Genomic DNA, 11,044 nt, shown 5'->3' with positions numbered 1-11,044 from the left:
ATATAATATTCTATGTAAATACTAAATGAATATGATAGGGCTTGATAGAGGAAAATAATTGAGAAGGTGGTCTCTCCACAAGAGCATTTAGTGCTGTTCTCACCCCTCTTTATCAAATGGGACATTGATTCATTGCCATGGGCTGGTGCTCAGTCACAGGCCTGAGGCATCTGTTCCTTTTCCTGCTTTGTTTTAGCTTCAGCAGGTTTTTCTGTTGGCAGAAACAGCTTGTGAGGAAAAAAGATGGTGTCAAGAAGTCTGGTGGTAATGATTTGTTGGTTTTAGGGGCTATGCCAAAATCTAAGTGTGCTAGAATAAAAACACTTGCCCATGGAGACAGGCTTTTAACTCGGGTTCATTTAAATGCAAACAGCAAAGCAGCAATCCGTTAGCATCAAGGAAGATTTGTTTTATTCCAGTAAAAGCTTTGTCACTGGTGTGTCACAGCTCTAGATCATCACAAAGGTAGGTCACCTGTCCAGCAGATGCTCTAAGATATCAGTTGCTTTGAAAGGAGTTCAAGTCCCACTGTGTATCTGATTGGCAGTGACATAATTTGTCCACTTTGATTTCATGCACTGTGCCTTTTCCAGATATGAGCAGTCACTTGGAAAATCCATTAGAGTGATTCATTCTAAATATTAATAAGATGTTTTACAGATGCTGGATCAGTCAGAAGAAAACAGTGTTTGTATTTCATCCTCTGCAGCTGCAGGCTCTGATTGCATAGGTAGCCTGACAGCCACTGACTTATTTTACTCACCATCAGTTAAAGTAAATTTTCACAGAAACAAATCTGTTAAAAATCAGTAATTCAGCACTGCTGCTTCAGCATAAGGAGTTTTGGCCAGTCACTTAAAACATTACCAAGGAAAGCAAAGCATCCTTACATATTTCATATATTGAATATTACTCTTCACAGTGTTTAAGTACTTCAGTGGGCAAGCATTAGCAGAATTGATTATCAAAGTAACTATACTAAAAAATTTGGTGTACTGCTAAGCCATGTCCCACCCATAGGGGACTTCAGAACTTCCAGCATTGGTCTGAAATGCTCCTAAAGTGGTAATCTTCAGGACATGCACTTTTTTATTCCCTCCTCCTAACCTACTCAAGGTTGGAAAATAAGACATTATAAGGACACGGCACTGTCTCAAAAGACCAAAGACATATTCCAGCTAATGTGTCACTTGCCCTGCTGTTCAGTATTTCCATCTAATTATTGCACAAATTTGGATGCAACGTACACTTGTGGTAAGTCAAGGTTTAGGACATAGGATTCATCCAAATTTCACTTGGATGTCACGTAGGCAAACACAATTCCAGATTCACTGGGGACTTGAAGAAAGAAGGCCAGAGTGACTGTACAGCAGAGAGGCAAACATCACATGTTTACTGAAGCTGATTCAAATCCAAGAGCTCATGTTCTCCCTAGTTTTTATCCTCCAGTTTCAACACCAACATTTATAGGTAGATAGATTTCTGAATAGGGCTGTTAGGAGTTTTAAAATGCTGTGTGAATCCTCTAAGACACAGCTGGAGTTAATTCCATCTGCAAGCTGTAGTCCCTACACTTACCAATGCCTACTCCAGTCATTTTTGAAGGCAGCTATAAAGGCTGCTAGAACCAGCCTGGTTAAGCTTCTTTTCTGTTGCTTCTCTGATCCTGAAGTGTCGTTTTCAGGGCTATTTTACAAAGAAATAGTTTGTCAGTGTGTCTTTGAACCAGGCTGTGCTTGCCAGCATTAGCCTCACTTGGCCCATGGGTGGTCACAGCAATAATGATGCTGCACCTACATTCTCCTGTATAAACACTTTTGTTCTGTCCTTTATCTCCCATTATCAGCCAGCTTGGACTCATCTCCCAACAATCTGTTTGGAGACACAAGTGATGACTGACATTAGCATCAGTATGGTATTCCGTGTTCTAATTTTATTATTCTTTTCCATTTCTCCTTGCTGAATACAGCAAGATCTGGGAATTACATTCCTGTAGTCTGATCTACTAAAACAAAATTAAAGAAACTTCATTTGAAACAGTAAAAGATGAGTTTAATAGTTTATATGCTGCTCAGGCTAAAAAAAATACACTGACTGGTATATCCTCAGTCTGTTACAGCTGCTAGATGGTTTTCTAGATGATTCATTTATTTTTTAATAAATTGAGGGAAGGAAAGGAGGGGAAAAAAACGGTCTTTGGGAATCTGGGCCTTAGGTCTATTAATGTGATTTCCTTGTTAGAGCCAGAGAGTAATGTCTGTGTCACTTGGCAGCCCTATTTAAGTAGAAGTTGAAAATAGCCGGACTGCTGGTACTGCACTGGGTCTGCTTTTCAGAGTTGTCCTGGAGCTTTAAACATTTTATTGCTTTCGAGAGGTTGCCAGATGCCATTGTATGTTATAATCTGAGGGAAATGGAAGCCTGCCCAATTACTTGGATGTGGTCAGAGAAAACTGGGCAGGTTCTGTTCTTTCCCTGAGGCAGCAGGGAGGTTTCTGGAATGTACCAAGATGAGTGGCTTGGCCCCAGGGCATCTGGAGGACTGTGGGATGTGGAAGAGGGAGAAGTCTTATTCATTCACCTCAGCCCTACATATTCTTCTTGCCAACCTCAGCAGGTGGATGCCTTGGGTTGGTGACAGACGTGCAGTGGAGTGAGCGGCCACTCGGTGGAGTAAGGAGACCTCGGAATGGCCGGGGAACAAACTGGCATCTGCACCCCTGGTGCTGTCCTGGAAACACCAGGGAATATTCCTTTGATCCTGTGAATTCACAGTGGAATCGGCTTCATGTGAACCGTGACAGAGGATTGTTTATTTTAGCAGTAGCTTTGGGAGAACAGGTAGTTTGGTCTTTGTGTAGTATGTGTGTTGTAAGAAGAAACAAGGCATTCATGTCTTTGAATTTAATGCAGTTGCTCTCTAGCTGGGCTCATCTGACAGAATTTTGCTTGTGCCTAATTCATAATCCAGTAAGAATGCTGTTGAAATGAACCTAGAGCATTCATACTGTGTAAAATTAAATCAGTAAAACTTTTACAAGGTGAGGTCCTATGGCACCTAGAAAATTGTAAAGGAAGATCCTTGCTTGTCGAAACATTTCCCCAAAATTTCTAACTTTTGTTCTTGTTGTTTAACTTTTTATAATAGAAAAATAGATTAAAGGCAGTAAAAAAAAAATAAAAAATCAAGGATCTTGCTTCTGTTCTAAACTTAATTAAGCTAGTCTGAAAAAACTCCATTACCTGCTAAGTAATATTTTTAAGTTCTCAGGGGCAAGGGTGTTCATATGATGTTTATTTATGCCCGTTACCTATTGTTTGTGACATTTAAAGACAATGTCTATCTGATGAAGTACATCTCTTACATTGTTAATCAGAGCAGTCAATGGGAAACAGGATTTGATTCAAAATACAGTAAAACTATGAGAAGCCAAATATTCAAGGAGGGCTATATTGTGTATACTATAAAGACAAATTGTACTATAAAGCTGTTCTTAGGACCTGGGTCTCTGGATGTTGCTGAAACACAACCAGAATTGTAGATAGAGCCCTCAACCCTGGGGAGTTCCCTCCTTAGATGCTGTTTCTGACACCAGATTACAATTTGCTATGTGAGTGGAACTGACATTGATGGAAAAGCAGCTGATTGTAAAGAAATCCTGCAAATGACAGCCATTGCCTGTGGTATGCAATGAAATATTTCCTCTTGAACTATTTATTCTTAGCAGGCAAATATGGTAGCACCACCACTAGTCGTATTTCAAGTTCTAGAAGGAAACTAGAGTGACAGTATGTAAAATATTTATTTCATGCAGCTCATGAGTCAAATTAAGAAGTTGCCAAATATCTCTGATTAAGCAGGTAGTTAGATGTACCAGTAAGGAAAATCAGCCCACTGGTGCATGTCCTGCCTAGAAGTGGAGAAGCAGGGATGAACAAGGAGCAATGCCAGCTACACCACTGGAAATAAAAAACAACCTCTAGTATTCAGCCCTACAAACTTCACCTTGGCAGAGCAGCTGTCCAGCAAGTAGGTGGCACATGTTTGGTTCACTGTCCTGATTTTAGCCCCCATGGGACACCCCCAGCTTTAAGATCACAGACATTTACTGACAGCATCTCTCATCTCAATTCCTGATTCTCCCGTTCAGCGCTATCAAATCATCTCCCAGCTGTCAGATGTTTGCTTGCCATATTCAGCTGTCTGTAATGATTGCTTCTACAACCTCTCCAGCTCTCTTATCAGCTTCATTCCAATGCTTGCTGACACTCAAGCTGTCTGTGGCAGTTCTTGTACTTCAGAACTAACTCCCCAAACCACAGTGTTGAAACCCAAATCTTCTTCTGCATCCACCCCTTCCAAATTAATGTAAGATTGACCAAGTTTTGGACTAAATCCATGTTGCCCCTCACTTGCATACCAAGACCAAGTTCTTTCATCTTCCAGCAGAAAATAAAGGAGAGTCAGTGGAAATTAACTGGGTTTCATTAATGTCTTGGGTTGTAATGCAAGATGTAACCAAAAGTATGCATTCTATTACCAGCTGTTAAAACCAGATGTGGCAGTGTTCTCTAGCTCTTCCATGACCCATCCTCCCTCCAGGGGCATATTTTCTGTTAATGAGCCATTGAGTCTCACTGCAGGGCTGATAAAATTCCATCATCCCATCGTGGGATGCTCCACCCAGGGGGAGGAGCCAAGCATTCCTACCTGGATATAATCTGACACTCAGAACACCACAGTCAGCCTTTCCCCACTGGATTCCCAGAGGAAGAGTGGCCCCATCTGCATCAGCACTGGATCTTCAGAGGAAAACTACACCCTTCTACAGGATCATTGCTTCACCAGAAGCACATCTGTCACTCCAGCATTACTGCAGTCACCATTTAATGGGACTGCTACCAACACCCTGCCCAACAGGGTGTCCGGTTGTATTCTGATCCTGTCAGTGTTTTTTTTTTTTTTGTACTATTGCATTTTTATTTTAATTTTCCTAATAAGGAACTGTTATTCCTATTCCCAGATCTTTGCCTGTGAGCCCCTTGATTTCAAGACTATAGTAATTCAGGGTGGGGTGGGGGGGTGGTTTACATGTTTCCATTTCAAGGGAGGTTCCTGCTTTCCTTAGCAGACACCTGTCTTTTCAAACCAAGACAATGAAACTGAGCTCAACCACTCTGAGGTGTGGGAACTCCTCCTATGGTCATGACAAACAGGAATATTCCTTTTTTTCCTACCACAGTATTTATTGTGACTCTACTTCTGGGCCTGCACAGCTGTTCACCTGCACACAGACAGGGGACTTGGAGCAAAGAGTCCCTGAGACAATCTCAGCAGACAAGGTGGGACAGTGACACAGGTGTGCTCTGAGCCTTTGAAGAGGTTGAAATCACTTCAGAGCAGTTAGACAAACAGGAGCTTATTCCACACAGTTATCTTCACACAACTCCACAAGCTACCAGCTCACAGCTTTTTGAAAAGGTGTCCCCAAGGGGTGTGCTGAGCTCAATCCCCATATAACCTGAAGAGTTCATGGGTCTCAAGATAAAAGCTAAACATCCCCACATCTTAAGAATTCTGCTATAACTAGACAGCTTCAGAGAACTTTGCTGATCAAATATTCTGCTTCTCTTTTCCCTTTCACATCTCCTCATATCTCTTCAGAAATTCTTTGCTTCCCAAGGTTCATATCTCATCTCTGCACTTTGATTTTATTTTTTTTTCCCAGACTGGAAAGCCCATTTAGTACATCACTGAGGGAAAGGAGAACTCTTCCATGTTTTTTTTTGTAAAAATAAAGTATGATCAAAGTGGCAGAGGGTCTGGAATCAGCTCCTTATCTCTCTGAGGGTGAATAGGTGGGAAATTGTGTTGCTGTCACTGTGTTGGTGATTGACAACTGACTTACAGGCTACAGGGCTGTCAAGCCAGCCTCTTCCCAAAACCTGAATTTGCATATAAAAGGGATGAGAGACTCAGTGCTCAAAGAAATAAAACTTCCTGAGAACACACTGGTTTCTACAAAAGAGATAAATTTGAGCAGTTTGCTCTAATAACGGAATTTTCAGGGTTGTTAAGGGCCATATGGACCTCTCTTGCTGCAAAAAGCAAATGAATGAACACTGTCTCGATTCAAAACCTTCTGCACTTACATGGTCATTTTAGTGGGACAGCTTTATCCGTCACCTACAGGACATTACTCAGTGATTGATGGTCACTGCACTCAGCATCTACAGGAGGAAAGGAAGGAGTGCTGGCAGAGGCAAGGGAGTACCTGAGCCTGACTCAGCCAGAGCTCCTTCCTCCGCTGGAGCTGGACCCATCGCGCCTGGTTTGAGGCACAGTGCAGAAATCAGAACTATCCCTGGTCTCCCCTCTGGCAGCTCACAGCTGCGGGCTTCTAAGACAGTCCAAAACACGCTGGAGAGAAAGAAAAGGGGCAGAGCAGAGAGATGAAATGAAAACCCAGCCATGGAGCACAGCAGTTGCAGGCGGCTTTAACGAGGAATCATGCAAAGGCAGGGACATCCTTTCGCTACCCGCTCTGATTAAAGCGGGGGTGGGCAGTGTCAGTGCCCAGCCAAACCCAGCTATGAGGGGATCCTTCCCATGGCTCTGCCTGCTCGCTTGAGCTCAGAGAGCTCCACTTGTCCTGCTTTGCCTTAATTACCCCTTAACTCTCTACACTCAGCTTTTCTCCTCTAGCTCGGAACTGTTCAGACCACGCTTTTTCTAAGAAAAATAGTGCAGTGTGTCCCCCTGGCCCCGCTGTCCCCCCGGTCCTGTTGTCCCCGGTCCTGCTGTCCCCACTCCCCTGTCCCCAGTCTCTGTCCCCATCCCCATCCCCATCCCCATCCCCATCCCCCTGTCCCGTTCCCTGTCCCCATCCCCCTGTCCCCATCCCCATCCCCCTCCAGTCCCCATCCCCCTGTCCCCATCCCCCTGTCCCGCTCTCTGTCCCCGCTCCCCCCCGGCCCCCCCGAGGCCTCCCTGCTGCCTGCGGCGCCCCCTGGCGGCGGCCGCGCCTCCCTCAGCTCCATCCTCCAGCTCTGCCCTATTGTTCTCCCGCCCGTCGCTCCCTCCCTCCCTCCGCCGGGGCTCGCGTCCTCCCTTCGCTCTCCTCCATCCCTCCCTCCATCCCTTCCTCCTCCTTCTCGCCGTCGCTCCCGCCCCGCTCCCCGGAGCTGATGTCACGCACCCGCTGAAGGCGCGGGCGATCATGGCTGCTGCGGCCGCGGCCGTGCCGCCGGCCTCCAGCTAATGCCCGCGATGGAGCCGGCCAGCCTGCTGCGGTTCCTGCGGAAGCTCAAGGAGGTTTTCGACGTGTGCGATGAGGATGCGGACGGGTTTATCCGGGTGGAGCACTTCGTCGCCCTGGGGCTGCAGTTCGGCCAAGGGGATGAGGTGAGTGAGGCGACTCCCGGGCCCCGCGCAACTTTCACCTGCTGTGTGCGGCCGGAGCCGCCCGGGCCGTCCCGTCACCCACCTGTCCTGACCGCGGTTCCCGTCCCTCCGGGAGCCCCGGCTTTGTGCCTCAGGGCAGCCCGGTCCCGCTGCTTTCGTGCTGGCTCGGGCTCCCTCCGTTCCTCGGGGGGTCCCGGAGCGCTCCCCTTGGCGGCCTGGAGCCCCCTTCCCTCAGGGCCGTCAGCCGCCTTCCGCCTTTCCTGTGGAGCTCTCCCCAGAGACAGCCCGGCTCCCTCCTTCCCCGGGGGGTCCCGGAGCATCCCCCGTCCCTCGGGGCAGCCCGGACCCCTCGGGTACAGGGAATGGTCGCGGTGCCTTTCGGGGGTGTTTTTATTCTGGGTTTAGTCCGTCCTGGCTGAGCTGAGCTCTCGCCGGCGTGCCGGGCTCGGTGGGGCACCGGGAGCGGAGCCGGTGCCGTGCCGGCAGTGTCTGGATTGCCAGGAAAACACCTGTCCAGGCACCCCAAAACCGCCCGGAGATGGGCTGGGAGCGAGGGCTCCATCCCTGCCTCCCTCCATCCCTGCCTCCCTCCAGCCCTTCAGTGACACAGCGTAAATCTGGAGTCGCGCCACCGGGCTCGGCAGAGGTTGCGTCAGTGGGACCGGTGTGAACCGTGACATCAGTGGAGCTGGGAGTGGGATTCGGGCCAGAGGCAATGAGGGCAACGCCAGGCGCTGGTTGGAAACAGTTCCCTTCAGTGATTCCATCAAGGGCTGCAGCTCCAGAGAAATGAACCAGCAAGGAACGCTTTCCAAGACTCTTGGGATGTTGCACTTTACCGTTCAGTGCTTCACAATGTGCCCCAGCAACTTTGGGTGCCAGGCAGGAGGAGTGAAGTTGGAGCTATGATGGGGTTCGGAAAACCAGTGTCAAACAACCTTTTAAACCAATAAAACAAACTAATGTGAGGAGCTAATAAAACGGTGGTTTATAGAGGGATGCCAAAGCGGCAGCAAAGCCAGAGTGAATTCAAGTAATTGTTGGAGCAAATCGCTTATTTCTAGCTTGCCACTCATAATAAAACACAGCTTGTGAATTAAATCAGGAAATCAAGAGACAGAAGGCTTATTACTTATAGATAGTCACAGGTCTTAAACATTTTCTTAATGACAAGCTGCAGTTTATGGTTTTAACAAGCAAAATAAGGAGAAATGAGTAATCGTAACAAGTTTTATTGATTTGGGGTTTATTTGTCTCTTGTATAATTTTATAGAAACTAATAGAAGTATTTTAAATCCTTACTGCCAAATAAACTGCATCCCAATTGCTTTTTGCACTACTGTGTTTAATTGGAGGCAGATCAATGGCTTTCTTGTGCAGCACCGAGGAAAACTGATGAAATTCCACTGGCTGTTTTGCAGAAGGATGAATGACAGTGATGGTCATAACAATCCTTTTTGGTTTTAGAAATCTTTCAGGCTGCAAGAGTGGAGTGTGTATTCTGTAAGATGCAAAGGAGGGTTTGGGTGATCTCATCAGCTTAGAGTGAATTGGAGTAGAAAATAAGTTTAAATCTTGGAGTAGAAAATTAGTTGAAAAATATTTGAATGGAGAGAAAGGGAAAACTGGAAATCCCAGTAAAGACAGCGCTAGAAAAGTACCAGTTGTCAGTGACAATTTCAGGATGGGCTGCTTTGCTGAGCAGGCACAGGAGAGTGCCAGTGGTGAGAAGCACTTGCTTTGTATTTCATTCAGTTGTAACTGGCAGTGTTTGATATTTGTAAAACCGGGACAGAGAGGTCTTATCTGTATCTCTTACCTCTTTATCTGGTGTTATAATATGACTTGTTCTGGTTTACTTCCCCGTGCCTGGTGTAGTTGGTGTTGGAAGTCCCTGGACTTCAGGGGAGCAGTTGAGTAAATGGGATTTGTAAATCACCCAAAGAAATTTACTAGTGAAATACAGAATCAGTTTTCCAAGTGGAGATTTACTCCATAACAACCATTGTAGGTGAACTACTCTAGTTTAAAGGCTTGTTAAAAGTGAACTTTTTGTGTAATGAATCACAGTTGATGTTTGGAGATAGTGAGAATCTACTCTCCAAGTAACACAGTGCTTTCCATTTTGCATCTGCAGGAACCTACCAACTTCTGTGTGGAAATGCATCTCATGAAATTAAACTGACAAGACACTATTAGGGAGAAGTTCCCTTTAACATATTAGAACACATTTCCTGTCAATGAAAATTGCTTATATTTTTGATTATGCTAAACTTCTTTGGCCTTATCTACCTCAGCTCCCTTTACATTCAAAAGAAATCTTTCCATGGGCATCAGTGAAAGACTGATTTGCCCTCATGTGCAAGCAAATATAAACAGAATATTATTCTGAGTAATTCTAATATTTACCAACAGTAGCCTGGGGTCGTGTCTATGAAATGAGAGAGTATTTGTCCCTTCAGTTGTGCCTGAAGGGTACACACAGCTTTCCAGCTCTTCTCTACCTCCTCAAAGCCACCACCATCCAAAGTTTGGAGTCTACAAATTCTTGGTACTAACTTCAGTAGGGTTTGTAGGACATTTAGCCTTTTCTGTTTTTTTTTTTTTTTAATTTTCTTTTTTTCCCCTGTTTTCTCTTTCTTTCTTGTGTGTGTGTGGTGTGTAGTCAACACACTGAATTTTATTATTCCTGAAAGATAACAACTCTCTGAAAACTGCCCCAAGGCAAAAACGTTGCAGCAAGGCAGTAGCTTTCCCTTCAAGCAAAGCAGTCCTTACCTGCACAGTCAAAATAATAAACTTCAATGTTTCTGGTTATATTTTTTTCTGTTTTATTTTTAATAGGATTTTGAAACCTCTGCTTCTAATAGGTTCTAGCAAGTTTGCTTGCAAGCTTTTGCTCTGCGCTGCAAAGCATGTGGTTCAACTAGAGGAAAAAAGGATTTGGTTGTATTGATTTGGGAGGGCCAGGAGCAGAATCAGGTCTCTAAATTCCTGAATTTAGAGCAGACCTGACTGGCTGTCAAGCACTGTTTGCATATACAAACAGTTGTGGAACTTGTACTTTTAGGCAGTTGGGCATTCTGGCCTTCATTTATCCCATCTGACTGTGGACATTCAACTGAGTTGTCTCCATCAATCTTTCTCCGTGGACATTGATGAGCAGTTGAACACTCGGAGGCTGTAACAGGATCAAAGGATGAAATAAATCCCTCAGAGATGCTTCTTTGTCTCCAGGACAACAGAAACTCCTAGCTGAGACTTTTGGTTCCGTGCTTTGGTCTGATTTTCCTCGTGAATGGGGTGTTTGCCGTTTGTGTAGAAATCTGAAGAAAGACACGAAGGGCTGTTTCCAAAGTGACTTGACTGGATGGCATGTGCTCACTAGCTAAAGAAACACTTCACATAACACTGAGAAATGCCAAGAGTCGCTCACCATCTGGTTCCCTTTTACTGGGAAAAGAGTTGCAGTAGCAGCCAAGTGTCTGGGAGCATTGTGAGTGACATGTTCAGCAAGCCCCAGTTCTGGCAGCAGATTTTGTGAATGTGTATTTCAGGGTAGTGCCAGTTGATGTTGCATTATGCCAGATTCTACTTAAACTTCACACTCAGTTTTCAGCAACAAGTGAAGTAAGCTGA

General features: G+C 45.3%; 1 protein-coding gene across 2 annotated transcripts in view; it reads left to right on the top strand.

Annotated features, from left to right (window-relative positions):
- Positions 1-7,097: 7,097 nt before the first annotated feature.
- The window catches only part of RAB11FIP4 (RAB11 family interacting protein 4), a 111,523-nt gene continuing 107,576 nt past the window's right edge, over positions 7,098-11,044 (top strand). The window contains exon 1 of one of the 2 annotated variants that reach the window (XM_015645917.1): positions 7,098-7,405. In XM_015645917.1, coding sequence (XP_015501403.1) covers positions 7,262-7,405 — 144 coding nt within the window. In that variant the 5' untranslated portion in view covers positions 7,098-7,261. The remainder of the gene's footprint in view (positions 7,406-11,044) is intronic. The other variant, XM_015645916.2, reaches the window with a different exon arrangement.

The sequence above is a fragment of the Parus major genome, chromosome 18, assembly GCF_001522545.3.
Source record: "Parus major isolate Abel chromosome 18, Parus_major1.1, whole genome shotgun sequence".
In the NCBI taxonomy this organism is placed as follows: Eukaryota; Metazoa; Chordata; class Aves; order Passeriformes; family Paridae; genus Parus; species Parus major.
Note: the sequence above shows the minus strand (reverse complement) of the source record. Positions and strands in the feature narration are given on the sequence as shown.